The 23593-nt window shown below is 39.9% G+C and overlaps 1 protein-coding gene across 6 annotated transcripts in view; it reads left to right on the top strand.

The window, feature by feature from the left end:
• DCLK1 (doublecortin like kinase 1) overlaps nucleotides 1-23593 on the top strand; it is a 328712-nt gene that overhangs the window by 19372 nt on the left and 285747 nt on the right. For all 6 annotated transcript variants that reach the window (XM_036831579.1, XM_036831575.1, XM_036831577.1 and 3 more), the window contains exon 3: nucleotides 1792-2138. In XM_036831579.1, coding sequence (XP_036687474.1) covers nucleotides 1792-2138 — 347 coding nt within the window. The remainder of the gene's footprint in view (nucleotides 1-1791; nucleotides 2139-23593) is intronic.

The following is a 23593-nucleotide window of genomic DNA, read 5'->3' as shown; positions in this document are numbered from 1 at the left end:
AACACCGCTCTTGTTGCAGCCCCCATGGATGTGTTGTTGATATGCACATAGATCTTGAGAAAAGCATAGTTGGGACCAGTAGTAACCGCTAAGTGACTAGAAAGGGGGTTTACTAAACTGGTAAACGTCCCCTAGTCTTACTATTTGTACCACTTCTAGTGAGACATAATGCAAAAACACACATTGGAATATGTTTTAAAAACATGGGCAAAGTAAATGTTTGATAACATGTATAATTTTGCTTTTCTATTTTTGAAACCCTGGTTCAGTTATTTTTATGTGAATACCTATTCCATGGCCTTAGACATTTGCACTATTAATTTAAAAATAGGACAAGGATTTAGATAAAAGTAAATGGGCTGTGTAGGATTAATCCTAGGTTGCTTTACCTGCAATTATGAAGGCTTTTTAGCATTTTTACCTATTCCCAGTTACAAAGACTTACTAACACAGAAAAAAAGCCATTATGAGATCTTTAATTTCAAAATGCTTTGACCTAAGTTTATGAAATGTGTATGCAGGATTAATAATTTTATAATGACTAATGGTACATGTGTTACGTTCTTTTTTATGTGATCCATATCTATTTAATAGTCTGAGTATCCGTAATTCTTTTATTCATTCGACAAACATTGGGTACCCCGAGGTGCCAGGCACTGGTCTGTCCTGTGTGCTGGGCATATATCAGAGAACAAGGCAGTAGAAGACCCTGCAAAAAAAAATAGTTTGTGTATCTTCATTAAATGATTCTCTGTTAAGGAATCATTTTTAATAAAAAATTTAATTTTGTATATTTATTTTCTTTTTTTTCAGCTTTATTGGATTATAATTGACAAATAAAATTGTAAGATATATAAAGTGTACCTTATGACGATTCTACATATATATATGAAGGGTTCCTCCTATCTAGTTGACACATTCGTCAACTCAAATATTTTTCTTTTTTTTCCTTTTCTTCTTTAGTGAGAACATTCAAGTTCTATTCTCTTAGCGAATTTCAATTATACTATGTTGAAATATATATCAAATATACAGTGTTATCAACTGTAGTCACCATGCTGTACATTAGATCCTCAGCTCTTTTTCATCTTATAGAATTATATTTATTTTAAAGTCAGTTTATGAAGTTTGTAAGTTGGCGACTCTCAAAACTTTTTGTCTATAAACAAGTATGACGTGTGTGTGGATCACTGTGCTTGGCCCTGTGAAGACGGAAGAAAAGGAAAGGAGTTATTCTGCTTATTTTTGGAATTTTACTTGACTTTACAAAATGTTAAGCAAACACTCCCATCAAAAATGAATTACACAGCTATTTTTAGAAGCTGTTTTCTGATCCATTTTCAGTTTTTAAATTATCTCAGGTGGCAAATGTAGGTGCCTCCGATTTTGAAGTTTTCTGCAAATATAAATATGACTAAATCCCCCCAAATAGTTTCTATTTTGAATTCAATTTCCTATCTCTCTGAGGGCTCTTCAATATTGGGATTTCTATCACCAAACTGAAGATGAGGAAAGGGAAGAACGATGATTTTTTTTTTCCCCCCCAGGATACCAATCTGTTGCTGACAGAACCAGATTAGAAGTCAAAAGTCTGGAAATCAACTGTACTCCAATAGAAATTTTTTGAAAAAGAAGGCAAAATTCTTTTTCATTAATCATTAATCATACCCCCATTGTTTCAAAAGTCACAAGTAGCGCTTGCTTCTAAGTAGAAAAGGAGAATTCAGAGAGTAGGAAAAAGGAATTGAATTTACCTGAGTGTAAATTTAAACACGCTTCTCTCCTCCTTAGGAGAGAGTTATGTGTGTGGCTCAGTAGAGCCCTTCAAGAAGCTGGAGTACACCAAGAACGTGAACCCCAACTGGTCCGTGAACGTCAAGACCACCTCTGCTTCGCGGGCGGTGTCCTCACTGGCCACCGCCAAAGGGAGCCCTTCGGAGGTGCGGGAGAATAAGGATTTCATTCGGCCCAAGCTGGTCACCATCATCAGAAGTGGAGTGAAGCCGCGGAAAGCTGTCAGGATTCTGCTGAACAAGAAGACGGCTCACTCCTTTGAACAGGTTCTCACTGACATCACTGACGCCATCAAGCTGGACTCGGGAGTGGTGAAGCGCCTCTACACCCTGGATGGGAAGCAGGTAAGGGAGGTATCGTGCTGTGAGCTTGACTTTACAGGCAGGAACCAGGGAGTTGGGGGATTTGTGCGGCATATGGGGGGGACCTGAAACATATATTTTACTGATGTTGAGGGACTTGGGTCATTTAGTCAATGCATACATAGCTGTTGCCCTCAAACCAGTTCAAGGGTAGAGTTAGCACAGGATTAACCACTGAAATCAAGTACAAATATAGACCTGTGAAGCTTAAATGATTACTCAGAGATTTCTACTTTTCCAGTCGTTAATTGCTTAACATAATGGTGCTTTTTTCAGCCATCTGTTTTCAATTTGTTTATATAGTAATGTCTTATCACCTTGAGCAGGACCGAGGTATAGAGGTAGACTCTGACCAGTAGAGAAAAATCTGAGTCCTTTCTTTGACCTAAATAATATTTCATAGTTTTATGTCTCAGTAATGTTCACTAGTGAGGTTTATTTACATTTTATAGATTTTTAATTACATATCCGAGGAATGAAATATTTCCATCTGGGTGGCTTTTAAGAGGCATATTTCTAGAATATTATACATCTTATATCGAAAACATAATTTCAGAATTACAATGAAAAGGTTTTCCTTTGCTGTGGAATGTACATCAGTCAGTTTGGGTGAGTGGACACTTTAATGTGCATTGCTCAGATGAACTGAAAGGAAGTCTTGTGTGGACTTTTGCAAAGATTTGACAGAACCCTGATGGTGAGCTGAATAAAAGAACACTGATGTATGGACAGAGAAATTTGCTGGTCATTCAGAGTTTACCAGTGCCTTTTTGTTTCAGATTATAGTTTTTAGTACACTATCTTTGCTTGAAATTTAGTTTTTAACATGGATCTGTTGTCCACTTGCTTTTTAGAAATTATTTTGAGGGATAATTTGAATGATTTGTATATAGAGTACATATTAAAAATCAAAACTAGATTCATAAATTAAAAGATTGATCTTGTTAAATAGAAGACTCAGCCAAGTTCTTGAAGGCTAACACATGCAAACTTTATGAATTAGAAATAGATGCAAATACTAGAGTGTGTTAGTAATGAAAAAAATAGGGATGAATTCCTCCCCTAGGGATCCATTCAAATGCTCTAAATTATAAAATTCATTAGGAGAAAAAGGAAGATCTGCCAGTTCGTTTATATTCACCTACCTTCTGCTTGTCTCATAAAACTTCCCCTAAGTGTCACGTGGATAAGTATTCTTAGTGAGGAAATTTCCAGTCTTCTATATCTAAGAGGGTGTAGCCTGAATGTCACCAATATATCAGTGATGAAAAAGTCCACGGCTGCCTTGTGAATTATAGCAGCAGTAAGATGGCAAGGTTCACATTTAAACACTTAAGCCCTTCAGTGGTTCCCTTTGTAATGAACTACTCAACCATCTTGTAGTTCTGCATTTTTGTGATTTTTCTCAAGATGGGATTTTAAGTGTTTTCATGAAAGGTAAAATTTACAACAAAGAATATGCATTGATAAATGTTCCTCCTCCCACCTCGCTTCAGAATTTTGGGGTTCCAAATTGCTACACACTGAATAAAAAAATCGGCTTTAATTACGTAAGCTAAATTGCCATCAACTGATCATTTGTTTATTCCAAGAATGAATTCTTAGAACAGATATTATGATGCTGTCAATGGTTTTCGTCTTTTCAGGAATTTATCTAGTGTCTGTATTTTATAATGGCTGTTTTTGTTAGTGAACCAAATTTAGGTCCAATCGCCTGATGTGAAGCAAAGCCAATCTACTGACGTTAGGTTGTGGTGAAGGAAGGTGTAGCACTTATTGCAGGGCCAAGCAAGGAGAACGGGCAGCTCATGCTCAAAAGACCTGAACTCTCCCCCATGGCTTTTAGGGAAATGTTTTTAAAGGCAAGGTGAGGGAGAAGGTCTCAGGGTGCATGATCAGCTCATGTACATCCCTCTAATTGGTTGGTGGTGAGGTAACAGGGTGGTATTTTGGGAACTAACATCAACAACCTTCTGGTTCCAACTGGTCTGGGGTCTGTGTGCTGGTGGTCAGCATGCAGTTAACTTCTTCAACCTGGTGGAGGTTTTAGTATCTGCAAAACAACTCAAGGATATGGCTCAGGTCATTATCTATAGCCCTTGAGGAGGGACTAAAGGTCCGTGACATTGTTTTCTGGCTAAATTATTGTTATTTTGTTGTTATTTTGTCTTGCTTGGTTGTCTTCCTTTGTTTCTGCGTTTTCTCACTTCTCTGATTAAATTCCCTTTGGAACTTGCAGAAGGCCTAGAAGGCTAAAGCTTTTCTAAAAACAAGAGGCAGGGGACACAGGGGCCTGTCCCCAAAAGGCCCTGCAGTGTCCTTCTTGGTTTCATTTTTGCTGTGGTCTACATGTAAATAATGCAGAGTAATGGAAAAGCATCTGAGGTTTAATGTCAAAAGACCAGGATTCAAATCTTGACTCAGCTGCAGGTTTTTTACATTTTTAGCAAATCACTTAACTGAGTCTCACTGTACTCATAAGAAAAACATGGATGAAATGATCACCACTATTTCACTGGGTGCTTGTGGGAGCAATTCTGGTAAATAAGTGAAAGCAGTTTGGAACTATAATAATAACGACCGTAGCTTTATTGAGCATTATTCTAAATGTTTTGCATGTAGTAGCTTGTTTAACCCTAACAGCTCAGTTATTATCCCCACTTAAGAGATGAGGATATTAAGACACAGAACTTGTTAATAACAAAACATGTCCAAGGCCACACAGATATAAACGGCAGAGTTGGAATTTGAACCAGTCTCTCTCCAGAGCTTGTGGTCATGACCACTGTACACAGCTGATTATAGTAAAACACCAAAGAGATGCAAATGTACGGAAAAAGAATTTTCGAGTCAGTAATTTGTACAAGGAATATCATCTGAAGGTTTTCTGCCATGAGTTTTTCCCCTGCAGTCATCCCGCTGACTATTGTATTCAGCTGTTTTCTCGTGGAGCTGATTCAGGTCGCCTTCGTGGCATTGCCTCCATTGTGGCATATTCTCTTCATAGCAGGAGTGGTGAAAAGCTCCAGAGGAACTGGATGGTAAAGTGGAAAGAATATAAAGACTTTCTGCTTGAGTTGCCAGTAGGAGCAAAGATTCCTTCCTCATGGACCCCGGGAGTCTTTAGAATCATTTCTGTTCAAAAGAGAAATCTGCCCCCATAAGCCATTTGTGAGAGGGATTCTTTGACAGCCTGGGCTGTGACCAAGGCTTGCTAAGCCTCTGAGAAAAAAATCACTTCCCTCCAAGCCCTCCTGTTACGTGATGCTCTGCCATAGGAGGGTGGCACCCTGTGCTGCCACCATCTTACCCAGCCCATTGTGGCATTAGGGTCCACGTGCGGTCCACAGGACATCACCCTTAATAAGATCACTTGCCTGCCCCTTTTTTTTTTTTAATAGTATAACTGAGCCCTTGTATTAAAATCCAAAGTCCAATAAAGTTTTTAAAGGGAATTTTTTGTATTGAGGAAATAGAATTGTTTAATTAATAGTTTGAGTGCTTTGGATGAATGGGTAGAGGGGAAGCTATACAAGCAGGAATGGCTTTTCAGATTGCCTTTGGGCAGCCTGCAGACGAATCCATGGGAAGGAAACTGGTGACTCTGGGATTTCTGACAGTGGAACAGTGCAAGCCTGTGCCGGCTGTTACACATGGTACCCAGAGATGGGCGCTGGAGGACGTGGACCACATGCCCTTATCACTCGTCCTCCTTGCCCATCGGCCTCTTGGCTTTGCTTTAAGCCCTAACCTATGAGGTCATTATACAGCGCTTTTCTGAGGTGTTTTGACCGAGATGAGGAAATCAACATACTGGAAGTGCTGCACCACATAGAAGACATTTTGCAGGAACGTGCAGTTTCCCTGGATGGCCGCTGTGGTTCATGAGCAGGCTGTTTGGGAGTGAACCTTTTCTAATTATTTCAACTCCATTCTTTATCCAGCGGCATTGAAGCTTCGGTTAAAGGTTCTCGCATCCTTGCTGCCCCCTCCTCACACCTGTCGGGGGCCTCTGCTCACCAGGTGATCAGGCACTTTTGCCGGCATGCTTAGCAGGTCAAGGCTCTTGCCGCGTCTTATTTTCAGTGATGCATTATTTATCTGGGCCCTGATTAAGGGCCCCCAAAGACGGACAGAGGGCATTTTCTAGTTGAAGGTTAAAATCATATCCCCTTTCTCCGTGCTCAGGGGTGGCTCTGCAGGGTGTGAGAGTCTTTTCCTCTTGTCCCGGTCCAGGCTCTGGGTGTTGGAATTTTTCTGTGGGTTATTCACTCACCCTACTAGGAAGCTACTCCCAGAGGCCATTTGGAGTGTGACTCATTTTTAAATGATTAAAATAAGCCCGAAAGGTACAAGATTTGCTGAACAGATACACTTGCGTATCTCCTGATTCCTTTTTTGGAACAGCTAATCAGGCTGTCTTGAACTGCTTAGTCTTTAGCATCTGTGATTACTGGATCCTTGCTTAGAAACATAAACAACAGCAAGTCTTAGAACACTTAGTGCCTAAGCAGGCAATTTATACTGTGCAGATCATAGATAAGGCACTTCCCAACGATCCCCTATTTCCCAACTGAGGTATAAGTCATGAGAAACCAGATTGCTCTTTAAGTAGAAGATGTATGCACATCCCACCTTATCTACTCTTTGACGTTGAAGACCTATATAAAATAACAGTAGAATCAGAGGAAAAACTCACTCAGGGGTATTGTATTTTTATCTTATAGACGTTTCACATAGGTCATGCACTTTGTAAAATCCACCACTGCTGCAAGCTAGTGTGAGCAAACAACTTATTGTCTTTGTAGTATGGAAAAACACTGGGACTAACTCAGCTAAAGTAAAGGTACTCATAAACTGATTTAGATGGTAAACTGAGAACAGGCATCATAGCTGCCCTCTTAGTCCATTAGGGCTGTAATAACAAAATACCACAGACTGGGTGGCTTATATACAAAATAAATTTATTTCTTCCAGTCCTGCAGGCTGGAAGTCCAGTATCAAGATGCCAGCATATTTGGTCTGATGAGAGCCCACTTTCTGGTTTTGCAGTGTTCTCACATGGCAGAAGGGGCTAGGGAGCTTTGTGGGGTCTCTTTTATAAGGGCACTAATCCCATTCATGAGAGCTTCACCCACATGACCTAATCACCTCCCAAAGCACTCTTCCTCCTAATACGGTCACCTTGGGGGTTAGGTTTCAACGTATGAGGTTTTGGGGGACACAAACATTCTGACTAAAGCAGCTGCTTTGTAAAGGAAATCCCAGTTGCTGTCAATATATTAGTCGATTAATATGTCTTCTCAGTATCTTTTGTTCATTGGTCCCCTCACCTGTTACAAACATAAAGCTCAAAAGATGCTTATAAATGAGTCATAATAATTGCAGCCGTTTATTTTAGGTAGTTTATGAGTTTATTGGAATGCAGGAAATGGTGATACCATCCATAGGAATTTATCAATCAGAGGTAACAAAATGGCCTTTGGTTTTTTTCCTTTTGGTTTTTAATACCTAATTCTAATCTGAAGTAAAAATAATTTGGTTCACGCTTGAGTTTAGAGAGCTTAGAATAGTTCTCCACGCAAGTTAAAGAAGTGGTACATATTACTACCACATCTGACCTTGGCTGTAGCAATTAATGAGTGTAGAAAATGTGAAAACCAAAGGTTTCCGAATGAAAAAGAAGGAATTTAGGATGTGAAAGGGTTTGGTTGGACTGGAAAAGGATTTTTCTGTAGCTGTTGGTAACAATGATGTGTGTGTGTGTGTGTGTGTGTTTAAATTAAAACTTCTGTGACAGTTCTAAGTTCTTTAAACATATTTAAAACTTTTATTCTTGGTATCAGATTTTTACTATTACGATTTGGTATATTTATGTTGTGAAAGTGCATGTAACACCTCTTAGTTTTGTTTGCAACTGATGTAAAAAACAGTTGATACAAATAATTTAGCTTTCATTTTAAAATGTCAAATTAAAATTTCCTGCAGACGCTCAGAGCACATGTTCAGCCATTCTCACGATTTGCCAGAGCTCAGAATTGCTGGAAAATCTTAGCTGTTTTCAGAGAAAAAGGAGCTTAAGAATCATTATGATACTTCACTTCGGGAATTAAAGTGCCCAGAATGGAGTGTGTTATTTTACATTATATAGCTTTGGTTGATACTCAGGATTTATCAGCTACACCTGTCCTTAGGTAGCTTTTAATTCCCCCAAATCGGGAAAAGTTAAGTCCTTGTCTTCCAGCCTTAGCGCCTCTGACAGTGTAATTAATTATGGGTGCCTGCAGTGGTGTATATTTTAAGGCTTCGATTGGTCTCAGCAAAAGTCAGTTTTCTGGAAATTGAATTCTAATTTGCTGTCAAATGAATTCTGAGTTCCCCAGTGGCCCCCTGTTGAACTGAAGATGTGCTGAAACCCTCCCTCTGCTGGGCTGAGGGTGCTGGGGCACTGTCACCAGTCGGGGGCTTTGGGATCATCTCCTAGTTCTGACTTCTGCTTTTACAAAGGCTGGGAGCCTGATTTGGCCTGTGAGCTTCCTCTGCCCTGAGGGAGCACGTTGGAATGAGGAACAAACTTGGACTTTCACGTCAGCTGGGCCTGAGCTCAGATTTCAGTCTGAAAAATCTAGCTTGATCCAGTTTCTCACTCAGGCCTGGAAACCTTAGTTCCCCACTTAAGTGATGAAGTTTAAAAATCCTATATATTGAATTTACTTGTAATGAGGAAATTTACTTACATCTGTTGTAATGTAAGCATAGGTATTGATATATGCAGTGATATAGTACAGAAGAGAAACACTAGTTTTTATAGATGAGTTTCAAACACATGGTTTTAAACTGATAGACTTGGGGTCAAGTCTGTCCTCTCCCCCTGGTCACAGTGAAATCTGCCCTCCCACTGGGAAGTTTAATTCTCTGATACTCCTTCATTTTCTCATATGTGTAATGGGACTGATAATAATGCTTGCTTTATACGTTGTCATGAGGATTAAATGAAACAATCTGTGTGACAAATTTAGCTCTGTGGTAGGCACTTAACTATTGGTAGTTCTTATACCTGAAAAGCTAAGGGTAAATTGTTTTTTGTTTTTGAAAAACAATCATATTTTAAATGTGTTGAGGAAACTCACTATTTAAAACTACCCTTTAATAATTACTAATCATATCTACCTTTTTAAATGTGCCTTTTCACATGAAAATGCTCCGTGGTATAATGAAAGAGCGTGGAAATTGAAATGAGATGCTTGTAAGATCAAATCCTGACTTTATCGCGCATTAGCTGTGTGGCCTTTGGCAAGTCAGACTCTCTGAATCTCAGTTTTCTCTTTAAAATGGCAATAAAAAAGCATACCTCATAGTGTTGGTGGGATGATTAATTGAGAAGATATGTACATAAAGGCCCTGGCTTGATATATGGTAGGTTCTCTATAACTATTAGTCCTTCTCCCTGCTGTCTTCAAGTTCCAGGCTTTCCTAAAAGTACAGGACACGTAGTTGTAGAATACTGTCAACGTAGAATTGGTCATTTTGCATTGTTTCCATTGTCTGTATTGTAGCTAAACGACTAATGATTATATTTATGTCATTCCATTTATTGTCAATCAGTTGTGAATGTAGCCTAGGTATTATTTTCTTCACTTTCTTCTTTAATTGTACCAGTCATTTCTTAAGGGTAACTTTTTTACAAACCACTACACTAATATAGTAATATTAACATTATTATTACTATGATTGGTTGAACACCTTCTCTGTGCCCGGTGCCGTGGGCTAGTTGCCACGTGTCTATCCATCTCACTGAATCATCACCACAGCTCTGCACAGCAAGAACCTGATTCTTTCTCAAGATTAATTCAAAGGTGGCCTCTCTGTGAAACATTTCCTGACTTCCCCGTGTAGAACTGACAGCCCCCGCTCCTGGGGCTCTGTTCAGTCCTTTGTAGATGACCCCACAATTCTTCATTATGCTGGCCTATTGACAGATGATGTGCCTGCCTCCCCCTTCAGAATTCATAGGATGAGGCTAGGGAAGGTGTCCTACTGGCCTCTGAATCTCTAGGGCCTGACCTGGTAAATGCTGGTTCAAGAAATGATTGAATGACTAAATGACTGGACCTTTGACCAGTGTGCATGACCTACACCTTTGCTATTAACACATTGCTTCCAGTGTTCTGCAAAGCACAGGTCAAGGCCGTTTAGGAGCTGATGGGTCACCCTGGGCTGTGCTTGTGTGTAGCCCTCAATGCTAGTGGTGCTCTCCGCCCTGAAACCGCAGATTGTAAGCGGCTCATTATGGCACTTGTTTTCTAGCTCAGACACCTGCTTCATTAAAGGCTCTAGGATAATTAAACAAAAACTCATCTGCTAATTTTAGAGCAGTTCCTCAATTGAAAGAACTTTTATCCCGTGCGGAAACAATAGATATTATGCTAGAGAATTTTCACCATCTGAGTCAGGAGAATTGCTCAAAATCTTCCTGACATTTCCTCTGCCATCCAGTGCATAAAGAGGAGAGCTAATTAATACATTTTATGGATTTAAAAATTGGTGATAGGCAAATAAGAGATTGGCATGAAGAGCATCTGGCCCAACTGTTGCACAGACACAAACCTGCAGTGTCAAGGGCGTTTGTGATGCCGAGTACAGTATGTTGCAGCACATTTTTCTGATGAGTTTAAATCCTTGAAACTAAATTAAATGAAAGAAGGCAGTTTCAGAAATTAAATGGAAATTTTAAAATCCAATTTCAAACCTGAACTATGTTGTAAACAACATGCCATAGAAACAAAAGGACAGATGGGAGATTTATGTTCTAATTGGCTTTTTCCACGGTAAGATTAATGTATAATTGTTGTAAAGAATTCTGGAGCAAATGAGAAAATATTAAGATAAATTAAAATGACCTGCAGTCTCATTGACAAGATGGCTCTTGTTAATATTTTGGCCTGTTTTTTGCTTTTTTCTTTAAAAAACAATTCAGATCCTACTCTGAATCCAATTTGGTTTCTTGCTTGTAATCTCATATGCTACTGTGTACATTCATGTGGGAAATGTCTTGAAATTATAAAGCCATTCCTTCTCTAATTGTGTTATTTTATTGCCCAGTGTAAGATCTTTGGAAGGCAAGTTGTCCAGCATGCTTTCTTCTCTAGTAACTCATCAGCAGACCATCTCCTGGCTGAGTTCTGACTTATGGCTGCGTTATAGAGTTCTAAAGGCAGATTGAGAGGCAGACATCATGTGGAGTAGTGACTCGAGATGTTATTCAATGTAGTCGGTTATTGGAGGTTAAAAGTGTCTCAGAATTCATTTGCTCTGCTGGGAATCTTCATGGAAAAAAATTATTATCGCATTTCAAAACCTGTCTGATTAAATAAGTCTAGTATTGTTTCATAAATACCAGATAATTTAGGCTTTTTAGGTCAGTTGGAGCTCAATCACCATGATGCTTTACAAGTCTCTCCCTGAGGGAAAAACATCAGGTAATTCTCTTTCTGTGCCTAATCACGTCTGCTTGTGTTATAACTGTTTGTGAACTTGTGTAAGACCAGAACGTCCTGGAGAAAGAAGACAGTGCTATACGGACTTCTATATTCTTGGCCACACGTATTAGGTGCTTAATATTTATTAAATGATGTTTCTTGATTTTAACTTGTGGCTCAGATTCTGATAAGTAGAATCACATAAATGTAGGACTAGGAGGGTCTCTTTGAGATATCTTTCTACTCTTTCTTTTTCTCTACTTGGAAAACCATAAACTAAACTTATCTTGGCAGGTAGTAAGATAAAATCAATATTTTATTTTAAAACAATCTCCTAGGAAGAAAACAATTCAAGGTAAGCATTATCTTGAAAAAAAAAAAAAAGAGAGAGACATTTTACCCCTGATGCTTTTTCATAGTAATACTATGGGAACTGGTAACTAGTTATACAGCAAAACAAGTTGTAGAAAGTCCTGTATGCTCAGGTATATATTCCAGCCGTGTTCTTTAAAACCTTGTTACCAAGAGGAGTCGGAAGACAGCAGCAGTAATGCCACTGGAGAGCTTGTAGAAATGCAGATGCTCAGGCCCCACCCTAGACCTACTACTGAATCAGAACCTGCGTTTTAACAAGATCCTGACACGATCCACATTCGTATTAAAGTTGGGGAAGCACAGATCAGGTGACTGGACAGTATGAATGGAGCATCGGAATCCAAAGACCTAAAGATGATAAACCCAGGCTGTCACTCAGTAGATGGACTTAAACGTTAATTTTAGCTGACTTAGCAGTTTTATTTGCATCTTCTCAACGTCAGTATTAACATCAGACGGCAAGGTACGATTGCCATCAACAAAGTTCTGGATAGCAGCCAGTCCATTAGCATGAAGAGTGTGCCCCCTGCGATCTGGCCTCAGTGGGCCGCCTGTGTGTGGACGATGGATGACTTCCTGTAACGATGGATGACTTCCTGTTTCGATGGATGACTTCCTGTTTGGAGAATAAATGAAAATTAAGAGATGCAGGGAAGGCTGAAGGATAACCATGGAAATGCTGATCCTGATGAAGGGCTTAATGTACATGGTTGCCTCAGGGTCCATATGCATGCTGTTGGAAGTTATCTGCATGCTCCCCTCGATGGGCCATACAAATTTAATATTTTCCTCATGGTCCTTCTGGATATCTTCCATGGGGAGGATTGAAAGTCACTAAGCGAGAGCTGGTTTTAGATCTCCAGCCGTTGTCAGGCAGAGTCCCTATGCATGAGAAAATTCTCAACATGGAAGATGTCCAGAAAAACACGGGGAAATTTTTAATGCGTGCAGGAAGTGGAGGGGCAACTTTTGAAAATAATTTCTAGCTAATATATCTAGGAATTTAGTGGCCAAGAGTCTTATGTATCACAGACTCAGCTGTTGAGAACTACAGTGGAGGGGTAAACTGGTGTGCAGTGATCACCTAGTAATCAGAACTGGAGTGGTTCTCTTACAGTGCGGCCTGGGAGGCTAAGAGACTGGGGAGATGTAGCTTGCTGAATTCATCTGTCTGCTGCCCATGGCTGCACACCACGTAGGGCAGACGTGACTTTGCAAACAGCCACACAGTGCCCGGGAGCTCATCATCAGGGGCTTTTTTAATCTCTGGGATCATAGCTCCAAATTGGGAAAGAAAATAATAAGCTCTAGAAATAAGTGGCATACGGAGAAGCAATAGAATGTTCATTTTTGTCACTGGTTGATGATATAGCCCTGGGAAAAAATAAAATTATGTATTTCTCAGGCCTTTTCTGGGATTGGTGTGCTGGGAAAGGAATAAAGGGCATGTTGGCCATTTCTTGGTTGGGAACATCATTTTCTTTTATAGCAAGAATTCCTTTTCTCCTTTGTTTAAATTTCATGGCGAATTGGTAGACTTAGCCACTGTGTGTTTAAAAAGTATGTCTATTTATTAAACTTTTTTTTTTTTTTTTTTCCTTTGGCAACAGTTATTAAACCGTATAGGAAAAGAAAGGACCTAAGAATATCGTGTATTGAAGCCTCTGGTATACTTTCAGGTGGAGGAAATTGAACCTAATCCCATTATTTTATTGTTCGGTGCCCATTGTTGACCGTTGTCATAGAAACAAAGACCTGTGCCAGTGTCTGTCAGCTGAGCAGGCTATCCACAGATTCGCCTTTGATTTTGCCAAATTGGATCAGAAATTTCACGTGGGTTCTATTGAGATGGTCCTGCTTTAGCTGTTTAATTCACATGCCCTCTAATATTGAGAATATGCATGTTCTCATAGATTGTTAGATCAGTAGACATCTATGGAGCATGGGCTTGTGCCAGGAGTTGGGAATATCTCAGTATTCCTCCATTGGGTAGGGGGAGGACTTGGAAGAATTCCTCACAATGGAATCCTAAGCAGAGGAGTCCCTTTAGGACCCCGTAGATTCACTGCTAGGGAAATTTGCATTCTCATATTTGTATGTTCAAAACGTAGGAGGTGATTGGTATAGGTAACCTTGCTTGAGGATATCCTTGCACTGTTTGGAAATGTGACTGTCAAGACACTCTTAAGCAATAATACCTTTACATTTTAAATAGCTAAAAAATATGTTCTACTTTATAGTTTAATTAATAACACTTCTGGCACATTCAGAATATGAATAACGTTGAAAACCTATTTCTGTGTACCAGCATGCTAGTAAATAGCTTTACATTTAAATTAGTCCCTGTCCTCAAAACTCGTGGCATATTGTAGAAGGCTTGAAAATAAATAGTAAATGAACTAGCCCTCAGTTTCACTAGCCTGCACTTTCCCAGGGAGGTATGTTGGCAGTCAGATCCTGTAAAATCATCATTCCTTTCCTTGCATCAGTTGAAGTGAGAGGGAAGTTATTTTCAAGATTTTACAAGAATATCAAAATATATGAGAACTGATTTTGGCTATTTTTACCCCCCCATATGTACATTTTTGGGCACAAGAGAATGAGGGGAAGGACTAGAGGAAATGTTGATATGGTTTTGAGGGTCAGCAACAGTAATAAATGTTTTTTTTTTCAAGGTTTTAAAATTACTTTTTTCAAAGGGAAAAATGAAGCCTTACCCTGTGTGTTTAAATTATTGCATGTCTCTATTTTGGATGCTTCGTTCCTCTGGAAGGACCTTACTGTAAGTGACTCCATTGTAAATGGATTCTGCTCATTTGACTTTTTCTTTGTCCTATTTGCCTAATAATTTAGTTTAACACAGTCTGAAGAAAGTGTGTCAGACCAGTTCGGGGTGTAGCACCAGCTCTGTGCCCGCGTATGAATGATAACACACTGTGTAATGAATCAAAAGTTGGAAGATACTTTCTATTGCAATAGCTGGAAACGGTTGGCATGAGCATTGCTGAGTAATTGAGTTTTCAGGAAGGTAAAGACCTGGAGCTGTCCCTGGGTGTGAGGCTTTGTAGAAAAGAGAATAAAATCATCTGTATATGGAACCTAACTCAGAGATAATAACATCAATAAGAACACAACAGCAGCTAGCGTTTCTTGAATGTTTACCATATGCCAGACACTAACTAAAGAGTTCTTTTTTACCACATCAGTAGTATTATGTGGTAGATATTATTGTTATCTCCATTTCACAGAGGCAGAAACAAGGGAAATAACTGGTTGACCCAATTGATTAGTATATGATCGAGGCAGACTGACATTCTTAACCACAGTGCCATACTTGGCTTTATATGGTGTTTTGATGTTTTGAGTATATAAAATTCACATGCATCTTTTTTTTTTGTAAGAATGTTCATGATTCATTGCTGTGGTTTATCTACTTTACCCACTGGAGTTTAAAAATACTTTTCTTCTGAAATTATCAAATTCTGGGGATCTGTCAATATTATAGTTTGACTGGGTTGCCAAAAGAGAAGGTTGTTGTTGAGAAGGTTACTACTGAAATGTCTTGCTTTGATTTCTTCTAACTTTTCCTTGCTGTTTTGACTGTTAGTTATGAAATTAATTTATTTTGAGTAATTTTAAAAAGCACTTAAGAATCTTTTTAAAAAATTGTCATAAAGATTTCCATCCCTAACAGTGGAAAAATAACATTCTTAATGGAATCCATTACCCAGAAATGCAGCCATTTTATAGAAAGGGAATATTGTTGAATTTTAAAACACGTCAACTTAAAAAAAGCTTTGTAGCTTTATTAAGGCATAATTTACATACATAAATTTTACCCGTTTTAAGTGTACTAGTCAGTGATTTCATACATTTATAGAGCTGTGCAGCCATCGCCACAATCCAGTGTTAGGGCACTTGCACCACGGAAAGTTCCCCACTCTTGCCCCGAGACCGGCAATCACTGATCTACTTTTTTTGTTGTTAATTAATTAATTTATTTTTGGCTACGTTGGGTCTTTGTTGCTGTGCGCAGGCTTTCTCTAGTTGCGGCGAGCGGGGGCTGCTCTTCATTGCGGTGCGCGGGCTTCTCATCGCGGTAGCTTCTCTTGTTGCGGAGCACGGGCTCTAGGCGCGCGGGCTTCAGTAGTTGTGGCGCACAGGCTTAGTTGCTCCGCGGCATGTGGGATCTTCCTAGAGCAGGGCTCGAACCCATATCACCTGCATTGGCAGGTGGATTCTTAACTGCACCACCAGGGAAGTCCCACTGATCTGCTTTTTAATTGCATCAATTTTTAAATGCTGACCCCATCCTTCTATATGCATTTATAGGAAAGACTTTTTTTCTACCTTTGAAGTCATTTGTATAATATGGGTTTACTAAGTATATCCTTCTTTAACCTTTACTGTGATCTTCGTCCTCTCCAGCTGAATAGCACTGGGGCTCACTTGGGTTTTATAAGTAACTTGGAGCAGAGAAGGTGATGCAGCATTTCAGTGCAGTGAACCACTTGTGGTCTTTGCACTCTTTGCACATATGGTATTTCTGGATTAATTCCAAACCTAGACAACTAAGAGGAAAAACATTTAACGTTCACGGCAGGATGGAATAACAATTACTGTCCTCTAATGCCCCAGGGGGGCTCCCCAGACATATATTCTTTACTCCTGCCTTCTCCGTGCTCCATTTGGAGATACTTTCTTTGTTACAGTCCAAAAATACCACTTATAGGCTGATTAGATTTCAAATTATATTAACATATTTCAAGCTGTGTATCTTTTTGCTTTTTCTTAACTAAAATATGCTTTCCATGTGCTTTGTCTGTTTCTTGGGTGAGATCCAATTATTTTGTAATCTCTCTCTCCCCTTCTTCAGGGCAGTTTTCCCACTTGTCGTTTCATCACTTTACTCTTCAAGATCTTTGAGGACTTTTTTTTATTACCCGTTTCTCTCTTCTCAAGGAAAAAAGACTTCGTTGTGATTTCCAATATCCTGCCGTACAGTTCAGCTGCACCTGGGGAAATTCTTTTCATTGAACCATCATTGAATGCCTTCGTAATTCAGTGTTCAGATGCTGCTGGCTTTTGGATTCCGGAGAAATTTGTGTATTCATTATCTATACCTATGTTTGTATCTATTTATGTCTATGTATCCTTTTTCTTTATGTTCAAGGCCATCTCTAAACCCAAAACAAGGCTTAGTCGCCTGTGTAAGGCTTCTTACAGGGTGAGGAAGTGAAGCTGGTGCCTGGCCAAGATCCGTCCAAAGGCTGTGGGCTTCTTTCTAGGCACAGTGCTGAGGTTGATGAGATGCTGAGATTGCTATTGATTCTCACTTTCTTATCTCCTTGGTGATCTACCCATCCACAGAACCAAGGATTTATGACAGTGGGTGGCTGCGTTGGAGAGAATCATTATAGAAGACCCTTTTCAAAACCAGTAGAACTGGTTGACAGTTTTTAAAGCTCCCCCTTTTTGGCTGTTCTCTTACATACTAAGGCGTATGGTCTTTATTATGATTCCATTTTGCTAAAGCTGACAACCGAGAATAACAATAAGAAAATGGAAAAAATGTTGATTCCAATGATTTAAAGCAAATGAAAACCCTATGTCTTTAACTGAGGTTTTCTTGTTTTATCTACAACAGTGGCTCTTAAATTTGGGGGATCATATTCTCCTTTGAGACTCTTAGGAGTGCTGTGATCTGGGGATGTTATCCCCAGGAAGGTTACACTTTCACATGTGAGCTAATGTTTGCTTTTTCTATTATGTGCTTATCAGTGTTCCATCTTTTATTCTCGTATCCTTTTAGAGGGAATTTATATGTCTTTGATATTTACTCATCAAGTGACAGAATTGAAATCTTAAGATCCCTTTTAATTTCCTTGCATTTAGTAGTGATTTTCTTGAGGCAACCAGGAGGCTGAGCCCAGAAAGAGAGATTCGAGGGTAAATTCTGCCACCTGTGTTCTTTCATGCCTTTGATTACCAAAAGAAATTTCTGGCTCTTGACAAAACATTTCCTGTTCATAATTCTTCAGTTCAGTCGGGCATGGGTTTGCTTTCTTTCACTTGTTTCTTTATCAGAACAAAAGTCTGGTGCTTCTGTTCAAAGGAAGACACAAACATATGGTCCTTCTTCATATCATCCGTGCTTCCTTTTTTCTCCTCCTTGTTTCCTTTACACCTTGATTTTTTTTCCCCTCTCATTTGAGCCTTTAGTTTGTGTGAGGTAATTTCATTTTTCTTCTTATCTAGTTTTTTCACTCATAGAAAATCATATTCCTGGCTTTAAATTCTCCTTTCTTTTACAACAGATGCTTTCCAGGGCTCTTCTTCATGTTGTCCTGGGCAATACCTTCAGAATGGTAGAGTGCTTCTCAGCTGAAGGTTCTGGAGCCCCTAGGGTACCCATGCATGTGTCCCAGTGATGACATTTGTCTTAATATCTTTAAAAAACTACAAATATGATTGTTGCTTAAATTTTTTTTCCCTTATAAAGGAATCAATTTTAGAGCCCTAAGTGTGTATCAAGGAGCCGTGCATGGCAGTTAGTGGAGATCAGGCCCCATGACCTGTTTCTCAGCTGGTTTATCACTTGGTGGAACACCACAAGCTATACCATGGTTTTGATTATTACGTACCTTTAAATTGGTTTTGTTCTTAGCCATATATGGTTAAATTTATATTCATAATGAGCTATTGGTTACATATAGGCAGTTAATAAGGAGCAGAATACAAAGGAATGATACTGCCACTTTTTATATAGTGTGTTAGGCTGTTTCTAGTACTTAAGAAAATATTATGCTAATTCTATCAAATTTAGTTTTTAATTACTGAGATTAAAACTCTCTACTCAGACTGTTATTAAACAAGATGGAATTTTTGGTGCAAGATGTGCCTCACGTCACAAAAAGCAATTATTTTTTTATATTAAAACATGTATTTTGTCTACATTTTAACATAGATTTGATACAAATACCACATAATATATAGTCATTTAAAATTTTTTATGATCCATCTTGTATTTGCCTTATAAATTAAAATTACTTGATAATATATAACACAGGTTGATTGGGAAGAACAGACTTTGTCTTTATACTTCGTAAGTGTTAGCCAAGTTCTATTAATGTCATTTCCAAATTAAATTGAAACATTTTATTTAAAATAACTATCATTCAAAATGTAAAATTTATTAAAAAATTCCTTATGGTGTTCAAGAGGTTGGATAGTTCTATGAAGAGATTCTTGGGGAAGAAAAAGGATTGGGAACCTAGGTACCTGGATTATAAAGGAGTGATTGAAGGTCGGGGAGCCGACAGTACCTTTGGGAATATCTTGGACCTCAGTGTCCCTAATAACATGGTACTTGAATTTTATCAGGTGCTTGGTAAATGTTTGTTCATTTAAGGAGTTTACATTTAATATATGGTACTTTACTCATGTAGTGTTGCTTTCATTTAAAAAATGGAAGTTCTACTACAATATATGGAAACTTAACCAGATGACTTCTAGCCACTATGGAACCCTCCCCTGGGAGATTCTTTATAGCAAAATAGCCCTTCCCCGATCCTGGAACCTAGTATTACTGATGAAGTGTTGGTTTTACCCACATGGTGACTTCTGTCAATCTAATTGAAAAAATGCCTATGTTATTATTCCAGGAACCTTCTTAAATAATTTGCCAATCGGTTCCAAATAAGGTACACTGCCAACTTTAAAAGTCAGTTGTGAGCACTCCTTCCTCCATTGTTTTCAAGTAGTAGGTGATATATAAACCAGTTACATATTTAAGGTCTGATATAGAAGTGAGAATTTCAAGAACATCTCAATGACCCATTATGTTAGTAGTTTGAAGTACCGTTATTGCTCCTGTCTCTTATTTATTTATTTATTTATTTATTTATTTATTTATTTATTTATTTATTTATTTATTTATTTATTTATTTATTTATTTATGGCTGTGTTGGGTCTTCGTTTCTGAGCGAGGGCTTTCTCTAGTTGTGGCGAGTGGGGGCCACTCTTCATCGCGGTGCGCGGGCCTCTCACTGTCACGGCCTCTCTTGTTGCGGAGCACAGGCTCCAGACGCGCAGGCTCAGTAGTTGTGGCTCACGGGCCCAGTTGCTCCGTGGCATGTGGGATCTTCCCAGACCAGGGCTCGAACCCGTGTCCCCTGCATTGGCAGGCAGATTCTCAGCCACTGAGCCACCAGGGAATCCCCCTGTCTCTTATTGAGACCCAATTATCAATGATGTGACCAGTGCCTTCCTCTCTGAAGCCACTTTTTTCCTTGACTTGTCTTATTTTCAGAGTCTCTTTTATTTAGTTCAGACTGTTTTGTGTGGTCTGAACTCTTGATCAGTGTGCATGGGATATTTAGACGGTAGAATGTATAGAATTTAGTGTCTGATTGGACGTGGGAAGGAGAGGGAAAAGTGAAGAAAATGAAGAAGAAAGAAAAGGCATCTCAGATGAATGAGGGATGTGTTTGGGCAGTAAGGTGGGGAGTGGTGCCGTTAAATGTTAAACAATCAATATGCATAATGACTGCAGACACGTACTCAGCAACTGTTATATATTAACCACTTTATATGCATTTTAAAATTTATTCTTCACACCAACCCTTTGAGGTAAGTTCTATTTTTTCTCTTTTACAGATGAGGAAACTGAGATGTAGAGGGATTGTATAATATGTTCAAAATAACACAGCTAGAAAATAATGCATAGGCCAGAACTCTTATACACTATTGTCTTCCAGTGGGAAAAATGAAGCAGATTTGGGAGTTGTGTATAGTCAACAGTATCAGATGCTACTAATCACATCACACTATTTTCTTCATCTGCCTTGACTCATATATATTTATATCTCTGGGGTGTTATAACTAAAAGACATTTTGTGGACTAACTTTGTAAACATATAGAGAAGCAAAGAGATGATGCTTCTCTGAAGTTTGGGTTGTCGTTTTCCGTTTGTGGCCAAGTGTAGATTAAAAGTTGAAGGTCAGGCGTTGTCGCATAACAAGACATCATGTGCCAGCCATTGAAGATACAAAGATGAGTCAGGACCTGCACCTGCCCCGAGACACTTGCAGTACAGGGCAGGAGACAGGCATTTCAAGAAAGGGTTGCAGTGCCATGTGCTAAGTGCTGAGTCCTGTGACAGCAGAAGAGGGGGCCGGCCATTGGCATGGGGTAACGAGCAGGCTGGGGAGCAAGGCACATATGATCACAAGGTCATTACTGCCCTCCTCTTCTGTTGCTGAGTTTCCACTTGCCTCACGAGAGACCTGAGCATCATCTGGACATCCTTCCTTTCCCTGCACTGTCCCCATAGCCAGTGGGTCCCTCAGTGAGTCGCCTAGTGTGCCCCAAGGATGCTTTGGGAATCCAGTTCCCGTTCTCTGTGCTCTCACTCTTGGCCTGGACTGCCGCAGAAGCTCGCTAGCTGGTCTCGGCCTCCTGCCTGTGTCCCCTCCACCCGGGCCTCCATGCTGCCTCCAGAGGATGCTCACTGAGACAGCTGATTTTGTCCCAGCGTGGCACAGCCTTCAAGATATGGGCCCCTGCTCCCCGTCCGCCCTCATTTCTTGCCATTTCCCCAGGCACACCCTCAGTCCCAGTTCTCCAGACAGCTTGCTGTTTTTAACCTCCAGTGACATTGTAGTCCCATCCCCTCTGCGTGAAATGCCCTCCGTCTGGTCTTCCTGGGAGCTCCTTTCTAAGACACCTTCTCTGGAGCGTTTAGACATCTTCCCTGTTAATGGAGAATGAGCAGCCCCATCAGGCCATAGGTTCAGCATCTCAATGCTGTGAGAATTTTCATCCAGAAAGCCCTGAATATCCACACCCCAAGATAAGTATTTTCCTTTTTGTCTTTATCCTTCACCAGACCAAGAAACGTTGAATAATTTTCCTTACCACATCAGTAAACCTACAACTGTTACGTCACCCCATTCTGAAATAAAGCCTGCTTTATAGTGTGTTGTAGGGCATCTCACACTTTACAAAGGTAAAGTGCAATACATTTTAAAAATAGTAATAGATTGTCAACCCAGTGCTTATTCCTACCAAGCATGTGGCACACCTGGGCACTCTGGTAGTCAAACACACGCAGTCTGGATTTCTAACATTTGCTAATCCTCCCCAGTGGACCTCGGTCGTGACTGGTCACCAGCAGAGTAAAAAGCTTTGGTTCTCTCATGCCGCCAAGTGGGGATCAAAGTGTCGTCAGCCTTTCCCGGGAGGTATTGCTGGAGTCACTCTCATACCAGAGGAAACAAGATTTTGTCTTGTGTCATATTTGCAGTGTGGAGAGAAGACATCAAGCTGGGCTGAACGTTATTGGTGTGGGGCAAGAGTCAGTGCCTCCGAAACAAAGAAGGGAGTTAGGGAAATTCAGTGAGCAGAGCTACCTGTTGTAGGTTTCTTTGTACAGAGAACAAAAAAATAAAAAAATAAAATAAAATTTAAAAAAAGGAAAAGAAAAAGAAAAAAGAAGATGTCTCCGCCAGAGAGTTGAGGTGGAAAGAGGAGGAGGGGGATGGGGAACTTGGGGCAAATAGGAACCTTTCACAAATGGACAGTGTGGGCTTCCTGTTGGAAAACAGTCCTGTGGAGAAGGTCACGAGGGTGGGGAAGCATTGAGATTTACCGGGAAGAAACACATACCGACTGACTTGGAACAAGATTCTTTCCAAAAGTAGTTAGACTTCCATGAATTGCGCAAAGCACACTGGGGAAAGGCCTGTGTTTCTACTAGGGCTGGCAGGCCCCCTGGGTCCCCAGGCACTGGGCCTGTCCTGCTGGGTCACCTAGCTGTTTATAATGTGAGGTGTTCTTGTCAAGCAGGGAAGAGCTTACACGTTATTCATAAATGTATGAGATGACACAAAGGAGGAGCGATTTGAAGTGGGCCAGAAATCAGGCCTATTGAAGATACTAAACAGGAAAATTAAAACCTGCTCCTGAAAGCAGAGGAATGATTCTGGTAAAAGCCATTTTAAGATGATTTCCGACTTTTCTCCCTCAAACTTGCTTACATAAATAGCACCAATGATGGTAAGCAGATTGAGAGTGTTCTTTAAAAATATAGAATGAAAACGTATTTCTTTTACTGGTTATTGATTTTTTAAAAAAATATTTATTTATTTTTGGCTGCATTGGGTCTTCGTTGTTGTGTGCAGGCTTTGTCCAGTTGCAGCGAGCAGGGGCTACTCTTTGTTGCAGTGCGTGGGCTTCTCATTGCGGTGGCTTCTCTTGTCGCGGAGCACGGGCTCTAGGTGTGTGGGCTTCAGTAGTTGTGGCTCGTAGGCTCAGTAGTTGTGGCTCGCGGGCTCAGTAGTTGTGGCTCGCGGGCTCTAGAGCACAGGCTCAGTAGTTGTGGCGCACGGGCTTAGTTACTCTGCGGCATGTGGGATCTTCCCCGACCAGGGCTCGAACCCGTGTCCCCTGCATTGGCAGGCAGATTCTCAACCACTGCGCCACCAGGGAAGCCCCTGGTTATTGATATTTCATCAATTTTTTACTGGTTGTTGATATTTCATCTATTTTTAAAAGTATTCGTAAACATTCCAATCCATAGG

The sequence above is a fragment of the Balaenoptera musculus genome, chromosome 18 (assembly GCF_009873245.2).
Source record: "Balaenoptera musculus isolate JJ_BM4_2016_0621 chromosome 18, mBalMus1.pri.v3, whole genome shotgun sequence".
NCBI classification, from domain to species: domain Eukaryota; kingdom Metazoa; phylum Chordata; class Mammalia; order Artiodactyla; family Balaenopteridae; genus Balaenoptera; species Balaenoptera musculus.
The sequence above is the reverse complement of the archived record's forward strand: the minus strand, read 5'-3'. Positions and strand labels throughout refer to the sequence as shown.